Here is an 18,489-nt window from a genome sequence, read left to right as displayed (position 1 = left end):
AGACAAGTGAGGAGGCAGACTACTGCTTTTATGGCAGACAGGCTGGCTGCAGTTCCTAGTTCTGCTGGTCTGAGCTGGGAAGAAGAGGCTTGCTAGCTGGAAGGGAAAGAGGGAGGGAGGACTGGAGGGGTTGAACGGGGATCCCCAGCTCTCTCTGTGCCAAGGATTTCCTCCTTGCTGTAGTCATCTGGGTTACGTCAGCCTCAGCCTGTTCTGAAATATTCCAACTGACTTCACCATGCCTCTATTCTTCTCCACTCTCTCTCTCTCTCAGGCTCTCAGCTTCTCATTTTCTGCCCCCCCTACCAATCATGTGCTCTCCCCCTGGCTATGAGACAATAAAAACAAAAGCCAGCCTGTTTATACACTACCTGTCCAACCAGAGAGGAACCACTTCCTGGTTACAGTAGCCAACAGAAGAAAGAGGTTCCATGTCCAAGTGCATGGCCAGCAAACCTGAGCTTAGGTAGTATTTCAAATCATTTGAAATACGTTAGCTGGGCTTGATCAAGCCTGGCACAATGGAATAGTTGCAAAAGTGGAAACCCTGAAAATGCTTAAAGTATTTGAAAGACTTCAAATAGTATTTGAACCCAAGTCTGATGGCCAGTAACAGACAGCCAGGAGAAGCACCAGGAAACGTAACATCCGTCACCACTAGGACATGGGATGTGCTGAGTCAGTAGCTTTCACTACAACTTCCTACCACACACACACACACACACACACACACCTTTAAATTTCTCCTCTGCCTAATGATTAGAGCTGTAACGGTTTCAGACTAAAACTACAGGTCATCATATGGAAAGCACAGCAATATAGGGATAGATTATTGAGGTCCTCTCAGTCTCAACTGCAAATAGGTGGACGTTTTCAAAACAGTTGCCATGACTACTTGGCTTGTGGAAACTACTGGAAAACAGTGTTACATTGGGTAACGTCGCCAAAGCCTGCCGAAAATAACACAAAATAACTGTTAAGCAACGCATTTTAGGACCTTGATACATTCCGACACTACACACTAGGTCTGCATCGAAATTGCACCCTATTCTCAATATAGCCAATTGTGCGCCGCCCCATGGGACTCCCAATCACTGCCGGTTGTGATACAGCCTGGAATCGAACCATGGTCTGTAGCGACACCTCTAGCACTGAGATGCAGTGCCTTAGACCGCTCCCCCACTCGGAAGCCATAATAGGGGGTCAGTTGGGATGCGCACTGGCTCTCTAGGCATCTAACAGCAAGTGCAGCATAGTAACCCCATAGACTAAATAGTTAAAAAGCTAATCTCTGAAACCGAGGGAACTGGTACTGGCTTTTATAGTGGGGTAATAAGCAGGTGGTCAGGAGATGCCCTCCGTTGGCCTACTGATGCATTCAAGAAAACAGCCAGAGTTAGTCAAAGAAATAGCAGCCAGTCAGCGGTTGCGGCAAAAGCCCATAGAGAGCAGAGCAGTCAGCAAGCACTCCAACTCTCTCTCTCAGTCGGTCTCATAGTTAAAGACCTTGCAGCAGGACTGACTGTGGCTAAGGTCTGTGAAAACAGGTCAGGTCTAGAAATTACACAAAGGTGAACTCTGGTGACCTTCCTCTACCCCCACTGTAAATCTACATACATTAACCAGATGACGTATTAGATGTGAATGGTAAGTGTCAGACGTATCATTGACTGGCAGTCTATGATCGTATCTACTCAGTAGATGTCACTCATTTAATATAAATGGAGAGGGCACCTTCCTTCCCAGGAGAGGCTGGAGGCTGACTTAGTGTTTAAGGGTAGTTGGGTCTGTCTCCCTACCAGTCTTTGTGTGTGTGTGTGTGTGTGTGTGTGTGTGAGTGCCTGTCTCTCCGGTTTTGTGCGTGAGAGACAGAGACATGGCAGAGGATTTGGCAGAGAGCTCACCCGTGGCCTGGAGCGATGTAACGTTACTAGAGTTGTGGTGAGTGGACTGGGAGAGCCTACCTGGTCCAACTGTGGCTCGCACTACTCTTGGCATGAGAAGCGGCCATTTTGGGTTGCTAAACTCAAGATGTAGATGCATTTCTCTATTAATAGTATCTAAAGTAACAACTACACAAATGTGCCGAACAAATTAACCAAATAAAGCATCAGTACCTCAGGCATGGGGGGGTTCTCTAGGGCTGGGCGGTGTGTGTAGTAAAATACGACACACACACACACACACACACACACACACACACACACGAGCTGCTTCACCAGAGCCAACCAACTACCACCTGGGATACCACCAGGCCCCTCAACAAGACAGCAGTAAGAACCAACCACATGATCCAGTCTAATTCAGTGAAGACTGAGCAGCACTGACAGATAGTAGAAGGGTCTGTGTGTAGCTCAATGCTGCCTCTGCTTAGCTCAGTGACTCAACATCCATCTCCAGAAGGCCTCTGAGTGTGACCGACTTATTTCACCTTTATTTAACCAGGTAGGCCAGTTGAGAACAAGTTCTCATTCACAACCGCGACCTGGCTAAGATAAAGCAAAGTGACAAAAACAGAGTTACACATGAAATAAACAAGCATATAGTCAACAGAATAGGAAAAAAAAAAAAAAAAAGTATATATACAGTGTATGCAAATGAGGTGAAATAAGGGAGGTAAAGGCAATAAATAGGCCATATTGGCGAAGTAATTACAATTGAGTAATTAAATACTGGAGTAATAGATGTGCAGAAGATGAATGTGCAAGTTGAGCTACTGAGGTGCAAAGGAACAACAGCAACAAAAAATAACAATATGGGGATGAGGTAGTTGGATGGGCTGTTTACAGATGGGCTATGTACAGGTGCAGTGAACTGTGAGCTGCTCTGACAGCTGGAGCTTAAAGTTAGTGAAGGGAGATACGAGTCTCCAGCTTCAGTGATTTTTGCAGTTCGTTCCAGTCATTGGCAGCAGGGAACTGGAAGGAGAGGCGGCCAAAGGAGGAATTGGCTTTGAGGGTGACCAGTAAAATATACCTGTTGGAGCGCCTGCTACGGGTGGGTGCTGCTATGGTGACCAGTGAGGGGTTTTAGATGGCACTGTGATAGACTGCATCCAATTTGCTGAGTAGAGTGTTGAGGCTATTTTGTAAATGACGTCGCCGAAGTCAAGGATCAGTAGGATAGTTTCACGAGGATGTTTGGTGACTGAAGGAGGCTTTGTTGCAAAATAGGAATTTGATTTTGGATTGGAGATGCTTAATGTGAGTCTGGAAGGAGAGACACCTAGGTATTTGTAGATGTTCACAAATTCTAAGTCAGAACCGTCCAGAGTAGTGATTCTGGACCGGCGGGCAGGTGCTGGTATTGATCGGTTGAAGAGCATGCATTTAGCTTTACTTGCATTTAAGAGCAGTTGGAGGCCACAGAAGGAGAGTTGTATGGCATTGAAGCTCATCTGGAGGTTAGTTAACACAGTGTCCAAAGAAGGGCCAGAAGTACGCAGAATGGTGTCGTCTGCGTAGAGGTGGATCAGAGAATCACCAGCAGCAAGAGCGACATCATTGATATATACCAAGAAAAGAGTCGGCCCGAGAATTGAACCCTGTGTCATCCCCATAGAGACTGCCAGAGGTCCGGGCAACAGGCCCTCCGATTTGACACACTGATCTCCATCTGAAAATTAGTTGATGAACCAGGCTAGGCAGTCATTTGAGAAACCAAGGCTGCTGAGTCTGCCGATAAGAATGTGGTGATTGACAGTGTCAATCCTTGGCCAGGTCTATGAATGCACAGTATTGCCCCTTATCGATGGAGGTTATGATATCGTTTAGGACCTTGAGCGTGGCTGAGGTGCACCCATGACCAGCTCGGAAACCAGATTGCATAGCAGAGAAGGTATGGTGGGATTCGAAATGGTCGGTGATCTGTTTGTTAACTTGGCATTTCGAATATTTTAGAAAGGCAGGGCAGGATATATATAAGTCTGTAGCAGTTTGCGTCTAGAGAGTGTGTCCCCCTTTGAATAGGGGGGGATGACTGTGGCAGCTTTCCAATCTTTAGGGATCTCAGACGATACGAAAGAGAGGTTGAACAGGCTAGAGATAGTGGTTGCAACAATTGCGGCAGTTCATTTTAGAAAGAGATGGTCCAGATTGTCTAGCCCTGCTGATTTGTAGGGGTCCAGATTTTGCAGCTCTTTCAGAACATCAGCTATCTGGATTTGGGTGAAGGAGAAATGGGAGATAGGGTCTGTGTTTAACGTAGGGTAGGGTTAGGGTCTGTGTTTAACGTAGGGTAGGGTTAGGGTCTGTGTTTTACCTAGGGTAGGGTTAGGGTCTGTGTTTTACGTAGGGTAGGGTTAGGGTCTGTGTTTTACGTAGGGTAGGGTTAGGGTCTGTGTTTTACCTAGGGTAGGGTTAGGGTCTGTGTTTTACCTAGGGTAGGGTTAGGGTCTGTGTTTTACGTAGGGTAGGGTTAAGGTCTGTGTTCTACGTAGGGTAGGGTTAGGGTCTGTGTTTAACGTAGGGTAGGGTTAGGGTCTGTGTTTTACCTAGGGTAGGGTTAGGGTCTGTGTTTTACCTAGGGTAGGGTTAGGGTCTGTGTTTTACCTAGGGTAGGGTTAGGGTCTGTGTTTAACGTAGGGTAGGGTCTGTGTTTAACGTAGGGTTAGGGTCTGTGTTTAATGTAGGGTAGGGTTAGGGTCTGTGTTTTACCTAGGGTAGGGTTAGGGTCTGTGTTTTACGTAGGGTTAGGGTCTGTGTTCTACAAACATTAAGTCAGCAGCCCCAGCCAGACGACAGACGACAGAGTCAGCCTGCTGGCCCATTTCTCTTACACAAACACAGGGGTACAAAAAAAGGCTTTTTTTAAACCACCCCCCATGTGGGTGTGGGTGCGAGCTGAAAATACAAGTCACCACTCACACACGTTCTCAAAGCAACATCCTTTGTCATAGTACGTTCAGCGTGCAGAGGGGCCCGTCTATCTTCTTTCACTACACACACGCTAAAAATGTTGCGGTCACAAAACAAAATGCCCCCCCCCCCCCCCCCTATCAGTTTCAGAATAAAAGGAGACATGGCTTCCATAATGACACCACAGGTTTTGACTAGGGGTAAGACAGGCCTTACTGAATGTGTGTGCTATGCTAGGATAACAGTAACACCAAGGCACAACGCACCTCTGACACTACCAACGGTGACAATGTATCATCTAAAACGGAGGAGTCTCCCTTACATTGCCTATGGTCGTGATCTGAGAATACTGTAGGAAAATATATATATTTTCCAATAGAAAACAACTATAAATCCAGATAGTCCACTTTAGTTTCCATTCAGTGCCTAACGATCCCTCCATCCAGGAGTTCCAGAGCCAGACAAAGTTTGAAACAGGCCTCGCGTCCTGTACTGGCGTAGGAATGTTATGTCTGTGTCTAAGAAACTGGCCGATATATCTTCCCCTGGAATGTTGCCAGTACCTGCTACAGCCAAGCAGATCGCTTGAAGGAACAAGGGGCTTCCCTAGTTCATAACCTTTTTATTTTTTTTTGAGTTACTCCTAAAATACATTATAAATATTCAGAAATATTGCACAGCGGATTATTATTATTATTATTTATTTACACTTTTTTTTAACCAGGTAAACTGACTGAGATATATATATTCTCTTTGATAATTAGGCTTATGGCCTTACGAGTTCCCCAAGCCCAATAGCACTGCCATACAGCAATAACCTACCTAATCCTGTTTGTGTTCACCAGTAAGAGATTACTTTGCAGGACTTGTTTGTTTGTGGTCATGTTGTCTACAGGTGTAATAATAAACTAACTATAGAACAGCTCCTGTATTCTCCCTATGAAAACAATCCATCTCGGTGTCAGAGAGCGAGAAGTAATCATGGAGGGTTTGTAATAGAGGTCGACCGATTATGATTTTTCAACGCCGATACCGATACCGATTATTGGAGGGCCAAAAAAGCCGATACCGATTAATCTGACGATTAAAAAAAATAAAAAATTGTAATAATGACAATTACAACAATACTGAATGAACACTTAATATAATTCATCAATAAAATCCATTTAGCCTCAAGTAAATAATGAAACATGTTAAATTTGGTTTAAATAATGCAAAAACAAAGTGTTGGAGAAGAAAGTAAAAGTGCAATATGTGCTATGTAAGAAAGCAAACGTTTCAGTTCCTTGCTCAGAACATGAGAACATATGAAAGCTGGTGGTTCCTTTTAACTTGAGTCTTCAATATTCCCAGGTAAGAAATTTTAGGTTGTAGTTATTATAGGAATTATAGGAATATTTCCCACTATATCATTTGTATTTCATTAACCTTTGACTATTAGATGTTCTTATAGGCACTTTAGTATTGCCAGTGTAACAGTATAGCTTCCGTCCCTCTCCTCGCTCCTCCCTGGGCTCAAACCAGCAATACAACGACAACAGCCACCATCGAAGCAGCATTACCCATGCAGAGCAAGGGGAACAACTACTAGAAGGCTCAGAGCGAGTGACGTTTGAAATGCTATTAGCACGCGCTAACTAGCTAGCCATTTCACTTCGGTCACACCAGCCTCATCTCGGGAGTTAACAGGCTTGAAGTCATAAACAGCACAATGCTTGATGCACAACGAAGAACTGCTGGCAAAACACCCGAAAGTGCTGTTTGAATGAATGTTTACGTGCTTGCTTCTGCCTACCACCGCCCAGTCAGATACTTAGATACTTGTATGCTCAGTCAGATTATATGCAACGCAGGACACGCTAGATAAACTAGTAATATCATCAACCATGTGTAGTTAACTAGTGATTATGATTGATTGTTTTTTTATAAGATAAGTTTAATGCTAGCTAGCAACTTACCTTGGCTTACTGCATTCGCGTAACAGGCAGTCTCCTTGTGGAGTGCAACGAGAGAGAGGCAGGTCGTTATTGCGTTTGACTAGTTAACTGTAAGGTTGCAAGATTGGTTCCCCCGAGCTGACAAGGTGAAAATCTGTTGTTCTGCCCCTGAACGAGGCAGTTAACCCACCGTTCCTAGGCCGTCATTGAAAATAAGAATGTGTTCTCAACTGACTTGCCTAGTTAAATAAAATATATAATTATTTTTTTTAAGAATAAAATACCACAACAAAAAAAGTTGGCGCCCAAAAATACCGATTTCTGATTGTTATGAAAACTAATTAATCGGCCATTCCGATTAATCGGTCGACCTCTAGTTTGTAGAGAAGCATGCCACCCACACACTTTGAACAGCGGCTCCCTCCCTGCAACCATCACCAAACTCATTGGCGTGAGTCGCTGTAACCAACTTGGTAATCCAAGTACAGTGAGTCGTTGCTGTCAACTACAAACGGCAGGCTGTGGTGGGTTTGTCGGCAGAGGGGAACGAGCCGTTCAGTGTACCACTCAGCTGAGACATGTAGCTATTAAAACTTAAAATAACACTTCCCTTTCCTTGTGTTGTTGGCTGTGAGGGATTACAGAGCGGGACATTGGTCACGTTCAGCAGGAAATACACAGTTGAACTTTGCAGATAAGACATTTCATGAACAGAACTGACACGATTGCTTCTTCTACATGTCTGAGAGGCATGTTTGTTCCACAGAATATATTTATATCTGAACGTTCCACAACGTTGTGCCCTACTAAACGCAACCCTGGTTTACAGCCAATAGAGGAAAGGGTATTCCCTTAAGCAAACATATCTCCGAGCACACACACAGGAAGTCAGTTCACAACTAGCAACGAAAGATGTGTAACCAGATGTTTCTTTTTCCATGAAGTCGTCACAGCAACACACAGATCTCTGGGTAGGTTTCGCTCCGTGCAACAAAGGACTGCTGGTTCTCTCTAATGATACAGCACAGCAGCCCTCCTCTATAGCGAAAAGGCACCAGCCACCATGCCAAAAATAATCAGGCCAAAGACTCAGGACCATTGTAAAGGTGCCAAGTTCAGTAAAAGATCCATTAAGCAGCACCACATCTACATCTGATTAAGGATTTAGCGGAAGGCTTTGATCCAATAAGTCCACAGAGGAAAAGACGTGAACCATTATACTGCATCATCAACAGGTTGTAGCCTATAGAAACACCCCTTTGAGCACATTGAGGGATGGTCCTGGATATTTGTTCTCAGTGCAGATTTCACACAGCGCTGTTGTTCCGCACTGTTGTTCACCTTCCTCCCAGAAGTAGATGAAAAGAGTTTCCTCAACGTATGAATGTTATCATTCCACTAAGGCACCACTATGGCGGAATCCAGAATTAATGTTGGTGCCATAGTGGAATCCAGAATTAATGGGGGTGCCATAGTGGAATTAATGGTGGTGCCATAGTGGAATCCAGAATTAATGGGGGTGCCATAGTGGAATTAATGGTGGTGCCATAGTGGAATCTAGAATTAATGGTGGTGCCATAGTGGAATCTAGAATTAATGGTGGTGCCATAGTGGCATCCAGAATTAGTGGTGGTGCCATAGTGGCATCCAGAATTAATGGTGGTGCCATAGTGGCATCCATAATTAATGGGGGTGCCATAATGGAATTAATGGTGGTGCCATAGTGGAATCCAGAATTAATGGGGGTGCCATAGTGGAATTAATGGTGGTGCCACAGTGGAATCTAGAATTAATGGTGGTGCCATAGTGGCATCCAGAATTAATGGTGGTGCCATAGTGGCATCCATAATTAATGGGGGTGCCATAGTGGCATCCAGTATTAATGGTGGTGCCATAGTGGAATTAATGGTGGTGCCATAGTGGCATCCAGAATTAATGGTGGTGCCATAGTGGAATTAATGGTGGTGCCATAGTGGAATTAATGGTGGTGCCATAGTGGAATTAATGGGGGTGCCATAGTGGAATTAATGGTGGTGCCATAGTGGAATGAACGGTGGTGCCATAGTGGCATCTATAATTAATGGTGGTGCCATAGTGGAATTAATGGGGGTGCCATAGTGGAATGAATGGTGGTGCCATAGTGGCATCCAGAATTAATGGTGGTGCCATAGTGGCATCCAGAATTAATGGTGGTGCCATAGTGGAATTAATGGTGGTGCCATAGTGGCATCCAGAATTAATGGTGGTGCCATAGTGGAATTAATGGTGGTGCCATAGTGGAATCTAGAATTAATGGGGGTGCCACAGTGGAATCTAGAATTAATGGTGGTGCCATAGTGGAATTAATGGGGGTGCCATAGTGGAATTAATGGTGGTGCCATAGTGGAATTAATGGTGGTGCCATAGTGGAATTAATGGGGGTGCCATAGTGGAATTAATGGTGGTGCCATAGTGGAATTAATGGGGGTGCCATAGTGGAATTAATGGTGGTGCCATAGTGGCATCCAGAATTAATGGTGGTGCCATAGTGGAATTAATGGTGGTGCCATAGTGGAATCCAGAATTAATGGTGGTGCCATAGTGGAATTAATGGTGGTGCCATAGTGGAATCTAGAATTAATGGGGGTCCCATAGTGGCATCCAGAATGAATGGTGGTGCCATAGTGGCATCTATAATTAATGGTGGTGCCATAGTGGCATCCAGAATTAATGGTGGTGCCATAGTGGCCATAGTGGCATCCCAGTGGAATTAATGGTGGTGCCATAGTGGAATGGTGGTGCCATAGTGGTCCAGTGGAATTAATGGGGGTGCCATAGTGGAATTAATGGTGGTGCCATAGTGGCATCCAGAATTAATGGTGGTGCCATAGTGGAATTAATGGTGGTGCCATAGTGGAATCTAGAATTAATGGGGGTCCCATAGTGGCATCCAGAATGAATGGTGGTGCCATAGTGGCATCTATAATTAATGGTGGTGCCATAGTGGAATTAATGGTGGTGCCATAGTGGCATCCAGAATTAATGGTGGTGCCATAGTGGAATTAATGGTGGTGCCATAGTGGCATCTAGAATTATGAATGGGTGGTGCCATAGTGGCATCTATAATTAATGGTGGTGCCATAGTGGAATTAATGGTGGTGCCATAGTGGCATCCAGAATTAATGGTGGTGCCATAGTGGAATTAATGGTGGTGCCATAGTGGCATCCAGAATGAATGGTGGTGCCATAGTGGCATCTATAATTAATGGTGGTGCCATAGTGGAATTAATGGTGGTCCCATAGTGGAATTAATGGTGGTGCCATAGTGGCATCCAGAATTAATGGTGGTGCCATAGTGGCATCTATAATTAATGGTGGTGCCATAGTGGCATCTATAATTAATGGTGGTGCCATAGTGGCATCCAGAATGAATGGTGGTGCCATAGTGGCATCTATAATTAATGGTGGTGCCATAGTGGCATCTATAATTAATGGTGGTGCCATAGTGGCATCTATAATTAATGGTGGTGCCATAGTGGCATCTATAATTAATGGTGGTGCCATAGTGGAATTAATGGGGGTGCCATAGTGGAATTAATTGGGGTGCCATAGTGGAATTAATGGGGGTGCCATAGTGGCATCCAGAATTATCACTAAATGCCAGTCTCTTCCCCTTGGTACAGTAGCCTACCATGGCATGAGTGTGTAACTTCAAACCTAGAGTATTAACCATGCGTATTACAACTAATGGGGTTGAAATGGAAACAGGTAAATCAAGTTCTCTCTATCAGTTGTGTATTTTACAGAATTATCCCACAGAAACACTTCCTCCTTATCAACTTGATTGACTGCCTCTCATGTGAAATATCCATTCACATGAAATAGTAGACTGTCTATAGCAGGAATGACATGTAATCATATGTTACCTATTTATCTTTAAATTAAAGGGTGAATAGTTGTTCTCCAATAAGCTCAAGACAAACGTTACTCCTTAGTCCAAGGACCTTACATGTTCTGTTTAAAGGGCGAATTGGCTCTGGAAGTGAAAACATCCAAATACTCCTTCCTCTATAAACGGTAAATCGATTATTATAGACACATAAATCCCTGTACTTTTAATATCACATTAAAATTATTTTTAAAAATGCAAAAACGCACACTTACTGTATATACACTGTTTTTAACGTAGTTGCAGCCGACAGTATTTTTCAGTGACAACACGTTTGTGTCGTCCATCTTTCGTTTACACACAGGTGTTCGGAAGAGCCAGAAAGCTCATTTGCACAAGTAGTCCACGGTCTTCTGTCTGTTTTCCGTAGAAAAGCGCTGTAACATGGAAATATGGCTACGTGGGACCCTAACCCTATAGAAAAGGTATGTATCACTTTTACATTTTAAAAATATAGATAATTATGTATCGCTGATATGAAAATATAAGGTAATTTTGCTTCTATTGCAAGCGATGCATGTTAATGTCCAGACCCGAGCATCCAACAAACCCCCCGTATAGAATGTGCCTTAGTCCAATGACTATGTGTAATGTAATGGAACAGAGTCATGATCAAAAAGCTAGATGGTACCATAATGTGTAAAGGCTATTCCTATTGTTGACTATAGCCCCAAATGAAATTGTTACAGTATTGCACTTATTCTTAATGAATAATTGTCGTTGATGAACGTGCCATAATACTAGTCTACCCCCCCCCCCCCACACACACACACACACACACACACACAAAAAAAAAATACATGCATGAATGCATTACAAAGCCGATGCGATAGACGTCCAGCCTAAATACAGGTGTTACATTAATAGCATATTCTATTAATCTGGTTGAAGGTTGTACTAGTTGTCCATGATAAGGAGCGTTCGGGTTCAGTGCGTTGTTTCCCCACTTACACACAACTTTGTTTAAAGCGAGAAACTCAATGTAGCTCAGTGAAGTGTGATAAAAAAAATGAAAACAACGGACAGTAGCGTCAAGCATAAGATCAGTCAAAAGATGTCGGGTGGAAGGAACATTGGCAGGATGTATGCGACAGATATTCGTGTTTTTCAATAAGGCGCGGGGAAATAATTTAACCAATTTCCCTAAAAACTACTCAATGAAAAAATTACAACTTCCCTAAACTGTTCAATGATATCCGTGACTGTGGAAAAATGGCATTTAACACTCAACCAGGTAAACTGAATAACAGTAAACAACACCAATGTTACTCACCGTTCGGTCCATATTTTTCAAAATTAGATTTCACTTGTTCAAGTGTGAGTCCAGTGTTTTCGTTCACACTGAAGTTCTCTAAAACTTCAGATGCGGATTTCGTGTGCGCGCTATCCATCTCGGAGGGAGAACTGACTAACTAAACAATTAAATTAAAAGGCATGTAGTTAAATATGGAACATCTATTACGACAATAAAGGTCTAATATACAGTCGTTTTCCACCGATGTGCCTTGCGGAGGTGGCTCTGCCTGCTAGACGGTCACCTGCCTCCTCTTCTGCGAGCCGACAATTGGAGCTGTACCGCCGGATTCCTTTTCAAGACAACTCTATTGCCCAATAGATCCTACTGCAGTCAGCACTTCATCAAACCACAAGGTGTGATATGTTGGGACTGCGTAGGGACCGCCTCTCTCGTGAGTGAGCGTGTTCGAACACTCGCTTGCCTTCCTATTGGTTGTCATTACCTGAGTGTAAAACTCTGCTAAAGCCCGTGTCTTCTCGGTTTAGGCCTATAGTTCTCATGCACCGCATATGAAAAGTCACAGGAGGTAATACTATGTCATTCTCAAGATACAAATGTTTCATATGTCATCAGTTCATGCTTGGGGTTATGGATCTCTTCCCTTTTTGCACATCATCTTGTGCAAAGAAAATCTGACTTTTAAAAGCTCATAATATGTTACTCATACACCAAAAATGTGGTTGACTCGTCCTATACTTCTATTTATGACAAAAGCATAAATGAGAGGGGAAAAAAACACTTCAAAAATCCCACCTCAAACTTGCTTTCTATTTCCTCATAGCGGGTGACGTCATGTTTTTGTGTGAGACGTCTCATTGGCTGAGCTGCCCAATCAGCTGTTTACTTGTCAGTAATACTTTTATTGACCAGTATATGCCCAGACCATTCTGTTGTTGTGATATGGCCATACCATTCAAACACAGAAAAGCTGTTTTAAAACATATTGAATTACATTTTTTTTAAGGAGAACTATTTCACTCATATTGTAATTTATTATATATAATATTTCTGGAAACATTATTTATTTAAAAGTCTCCTAAACACAATTGCAGAAAATAAGACTTTCCTGATTTTGTACTTCTTGGAATAGCTGTAGTCTACATCTCTGGAAATAGTTTGTCAATTGAGTGTAATCAAATGTTGACTAATCTAATGCCCACACATAACTCCTACATAGCACTTCACTTCACACTATGAGCTAGTTAGGTAAGTGAGTTACTGTCCTTGAACAGTGTGCACCTGGGTCATCCTTGAATCCAGGGCCGGCTCTAGCGTTTTGGGGTCCCTAAGCAATATTTGGATGTGCCCCTCCACTTTGCGGCAACCCCCCCCCCCCCCCCCCCCTTAACAGCAGAGAGAAGAAACAACGTTTTAAAGTTCATTTCCATCAATTCTACACATTTTAACATGGGGTGCAGAGAAAATGTTGCCATTTTAAAGCAAGTTTTATGCAATTCTACACATTTTGCCATTGGGCAGAGAGAAAATGTAGCAATTTTATAACAAATTTCATGAAATTCTATAAATTCTGCCTTGGGTCAGAGAAAAGAAATGTGCAGTTTTACAAGTATTTTCCTGTAATTCAATCCATTTTGCCATGACTTATGCCCTGTTAATATGATATCTAAGTAAGAAAGACTAAAAAAATCAATAGCGTCCCCCTTGAGGTCAGGGCCCTGGGCATGTGCCCAGCATGCCCGATCGTTATGCAGCCATGGTTATTGTTTGATGGCATGGCGAATTGGGCGACTTTTCAGTGACTGAATGATGCACAACCACATTTCTAAATTGTACCTGGTGTAATTCTACTATTCTTACTCTCAATAGTAAGTTGAGTTTTAAGAACAATGAAAAAGGATATATATTGCGTGGCAATAAGTAGATGTTACGTTGCTTTTGCCTGGAAGCTGATTGAATTATTCTGATAGTTTCTCAGTTCTGCACAACTCACAACTGTGGTGAAACTGCAGTAGGAGTAGCCTACAAAAAGGAAGGGTATAGGTGTACAAGTTGAATCTTATCTGAGACTGAGACTCAACCATGTGACGTTGATGCAGTAAGATCTTCTTCGTGGTTATGCAGAAGATAATAAGGCCCAGTACTGTACTGCAGATAGTAGGCAGTGCACTGGAAGGAGAAAGGGAACAAGGTGTTCTAGTTCTGTCCTATCTCTCACAGCTCAACTTATTTATAACTTAAAGAGCTTACATAACTTTCAGAACTATACTATACAATGCCTTCGGACAGTATTCAGACCCCTTGACATTTTCCACATTTTTGTTACTTTACAGCCTTATTATAAAATTGATTAAATAGTTGTTTTTCCTCATCAATCTACACACAATACCCCATAATGACAAAGCAAAAACAGGTTTTTAAAAACTGAAATATCACATTTACATAAGTATTCAGACCCTTTACTTGTTGAAGCACCTTTGGTAGCGATTACAGCCTTGAGTCTTCTTGGGTATGAGGAGGCTACAAGCTTGGCACACCTGTATTTAGTAAGTTTCTCCCATTATTCTCTCTACAGATTTTCTCAAGCTCTGTCAGGTCTGATGGGGAGTGTCGCTGCACAGGTCTCTCCAGAGATGTTAGATCGTTTTCAAGTCCAGGCTCTAGCTGGGCCACTCAAGGACATTCAGAGACTTGTCCCGAAGTCACCCCTGCGTTGTCTTGGCTGTGTGTTTAGGGTCGTTGTCCTGTTGGAAGGTGAACCTTCGCCCCCATTCTGAGGTCCAAAGCGTTCTGGAGCAGGTTTTCATCAAGGATCACTCTGTACTTTGCTCCGTTCATCTTTCCATTAATCCTGACTAGTCTCCCAGAATCTTGTTTCTCATGGTCTGAGAGTCCTTTAAGTGCCTTTTGGCTAACTCAAAGCGGGCTGTCATGTGCCTTTTACTGAGGAGTGGCTTCCGTCTGGCCACTCTACCATAAAGGCCTGATTGGTAGAGTGCTGCAGAGTGCTTCATTCTGGAAGGATGAGGAACTCTGGATCTCTGTCAGAGTTACAATGGGGTTCTTGGTCATCTCCCTGACCAATGCTCTTCCCCCCCGATTGCTCAGTTTGGCAGGGCAGCCAGCTCTAGGAAGAGTCTTGGTGGTTCTAAACTTCTTCCATTTAAGAATGATGGAGGAAATTATGTTCTTGGGGTCCTTCAATGCTGCAGACATTTTTTGGTACCCTTCCCCCGACCTGTGCCTCCACACAATCCTGTCTCAGAGCTCTACATACAATTCCTTCAACCTCATGGCTTGGTTTTTGCTTTGACATGCACTGTCAACTGTGGGACCTTACATAGACAGGTATGTGCCTTTCCAAATCATATCCAATCCATTTAATATACCCCAGGTGGACTCCAATCAAGTTGTAGAAACATCTCACGGATGATCAATGAAAACAGCATGAACCTGAGCTCAATTTACAGTCTCATGGCAAAGGGTCTGAATAATTATGCAAATACGTTATTTCAGTTTTTTTTTATACATTTCCTAACATTTCTAGAAACCTGTTTTAGTTTTGTCATTATAGGGTATTATGTATAGATTGATGAGGATAATTTTTTTATTTAATCCATGTAAAAATAACGCTGTAACGAAACAAATTGTGGAAAAGGGGAAGGGGTCTGAATGCTTTCTGAATGCACTGTACTTCTTCTCATGCAGCCGTGCCATGTCTCACCCACAGTCACACCCATGCTGTGGATAAAACGTATAGATACAGTGACCACAGCTCAATGCTTAAAGGTCCAATGCAGTTTTTTTTAAAATATCGATATCAAATTATTTCTGGGTAACACTTAAGTACCTTCCTGTGATTGGTTTAAATTAAAATGGTAAAAAGGTAAACAAAAATAACTTATTCGGAAAGTGGAATTTCTCAAGCAAGAATTTTGGTGGGAGTGGTCTCAGTGGGGAGGAGAAAACTGAAAACTAGCTGTTATTGGCAGAGAGGTTTGGAACTGTCTTTCTTATTGGTCTGTTAACCAATTTACCACCTGGTGACCTCACCAGGCCAGACAAAACTCCATCCCACCAAAACAAGCTGAAATTTCAGGCGGCCTTTTCAAACTGCTCTTACACACTAAAAGGGCATTATCATAATTTTCCAAATTTAACAGTACTTTTCCAACCTCATTGTGTATAAATGTAAATAAATCACAGGCAAATCACGTTTTTTTGACTGCACTGGGCCTTTGAACTAGACTATGCTGTACTATACAAGTCTGTCTGTCTGTCTGTCTGTCTGTCTGTCTGTCTGTCTGTCTGTCTGTCTGTCTGTCTGTCTGTCTGTCTGTCTGTCTGTCTGTCTGTCTGTCTGTCTGTCTGTCTGTCTGTCTGTCTGTCTGTCTGTCTGGGTCTGTCTGTCTGTCTGTCTGTCTGTCTGGTGACATTTGTTTGGGGCAAATCTAAAACAACACATTACTGAGTACCACTCCCCATATTTTCAAGCATAGTGGTGGCTGCATCATGTTATGGGTATGCTTGTAATAGTTAAGGACTGGGGAGTTTTTCAGGATAAAAAATAAACAGAATGGCACTAAGCACAGGCAAAATCCTAGAGGAAAACCTGGTTCAGTCTGTTTTCCACCAGACTCTGGGAGATTATTTCACCTTTCAGCAGGACAACAACCTAAAACACAAGGCCAAATCTACACTGAGGTACAGTTTTGACTTAAATCTACTTAAATCTATGGCAAGATCTGAAAATTGTTGTCTAGCAATTTTGACAGAGCTTGAAGAATTTTGAAAAGAAAAATGGGCAATTGTTGCACAATCCAGGTGTGTCAAGCTCTTAGAGACTTACCCAGAAAGACTCAAAGCTGTAATTGTTGCCAGTGGTGCTTCCACAAAGTGTTGACTCGGGTGTAAATACTTATGTAAATTAGATATTCATTTTCAATACATTTGCCATAATATCTGAAAACATGTTTTCACTTTGTCGTTATTGGCTATTGTGTATAGATGGGTGAGAGAAAAAAAAAACAATTTAATCCATTTCGAATTCAGTAACACAACAAAATGTGAAATAAGTCAAGGGGTATGAATACTTTCTGAAGGCACTGTAAGAGAGCCCTTTTGGCTCCACACATTTCTAGGGAACCCCTTGAGTGCCAGAGTTATTACGAAAGAGAAATCCTCCACCTCTCCCTGTACTCTCTATCTCTCCCTTTCGCTCTCTCTTTCTCTCTCTATCTCTCCGTCCTAGCCACCACTCCAGTCACACAATATTTAGTTTGTATGCCTGCCTGTCTGTCTGTCTGCCTGTCTGCCTGTCTGTCTGCCTGTCTGCCTGCCTGCCTGCCTGCCTGCCTGTCTGTCTGTCTGCCTGTCTGTCTGCCTGTCTGTCTGCCTGTCTGTCTGCCTGTCTGCCTGTCTGCCCTCCAGCAGTATTTTTCTTCTTCTCTTTTGGTCATCTGCATCATGTAAATAATCAGTGGCATAAGAGATATTTACCTCCCTGTCTGTCTGCCTGCCTGTCTGCCCTCCAGCAGTATTTTTCTTCTTCTCTTTTGGTCATTTGCATCATGTAAATAATCAGTGGCATAAGAGATATTTACCTCCCTCTCACATGCCTGAGTGATATGCCACACGATTGCCATGTTCAGAGAGAGTCTCCTGCACTGTCTGGATGTCTGTAAAGGTCAGGTTGTCTTTGTACTTTTATGGGAATCCTTTCTGATTTATTTAGATGCCTTAAATCTCCACAGTTCATTTTGGGATATACACTGTTCATACAAAAGTATGTGGACACCCCTTCAAGTTTTTGGATTCTGCTATTTCAGCCATACCCTTTGCTGACAGGTGTATAAAATCAATCTCCATAGACAAACATTGGCTGTAGAATAGCCTTGCAGAAGAGCTCAGTGACTTCAACGTGGCACCTTTCCAACAAGTCGGTTCGTCAAATCTCTACCCTGCTTGAGCTGCCCCGGTCAACTGTAAGTGCTATTATTGTGAAGTGGAAACATCTAGAAGCACCAACGGCTCAGCCACGAAGTGGTAGGCCACACAAGCTCACAGAACAGGACCGTGTGGCCGTGTGTAGGCCGTGTGCTGAAAATCGTCTGTCCTCGGTTGCAACATTCACTACTGAGTTCCAAATTGCCTCTGGAAGCAACTTCATCACAATAACTGTTAATTGGGAGCTTCATGAAATGGGTTTCCATGGCTGAGCAGCTGCACACAAGCCTAAGATCCCCATGCGCAATGCTAAGCATCAGCTGGAGTGACGTAAATCTCGCCGACATTGGACAATGGCCTGGGGATGTTTTTCATTGTTCAGGCTCCTTAGTTCCAGTGAAGGGTAATCTTAACACTACAGCATACACTAGACGATTATGTGTTTCCAACTTCAACGCAACAGTTTGGGGAAGGCCCTTTCCTGTTTCAGCATGACAATGCCCCCGTGCACAAAGCGAGGTCCATACAGAAATGGTTTGTCGAGATTGGTGTGGAAGAACTTGACTG

The 18,489-nt window shown here is 43.1% G+C and overlaps 1 protein-coding gene and 1 long non-coding RNA gene across 2 annotated transcripts in view; one reads left to right on the top strand and one right to left on the bottom strand.

Moving 5' to 3' along the window:
- The window catches only part of atp2a3 (ATPase sarcoplasmic/endoplasmic reticulum Ca2+ transporting 3), a 106,892-nt gene extending 94,671 nt beyond the window's left edge, over positions 1-12,221 (bottom strand). Inside the window, exon 1 of the mRNA XM_029657346.2 lies at positions 11,995-12,221. Within this exon, the coding sequence (XP_029513206.1) occupies positions 11,995-12,112 (118 nt within the window). The 5' untranslated portion in view covers positions 12,113-12,221. The remainder of the gene's footprint in view (positions 1-11,994) is intronic.
- LOC135573804 (uncharacterized) overlaps positions 11,027-18,489 on the top strand; it is a 73,688-nt gene continuing 66,225 nt past the window's right edge. The window contains exon 1 of the long non-coding RNA XR_010464948.1: positions 11,027-11,146. This is a non-coding gene — a long non-coding RNA (uncharacterized LOC135573804). The remainder of the gene's footprint in view (positions 11,147-18,489) is intronic.

This window comes from Oncorhynchus nerka, linkage group LG10, assembly GCF_034236695.1.
Source record: "Oncorhynchus nerka isolate Pitt River linkage group LG10, Oner_Uvic_2.0, whole genome shotgun sequence".
In the NCBI taxonomy this organism is placed as follows: Eukaryota; Metazoa; Chordata; class Actinopteri; order Salmoniformes; family Salmonidae; genus Oncorhynchus; species Oncorhynchus nerka.
Note: the sequence above shows the minus strand (reverse complement) of the source record. Positions and strands in the feature narration are given on the sequence as shown.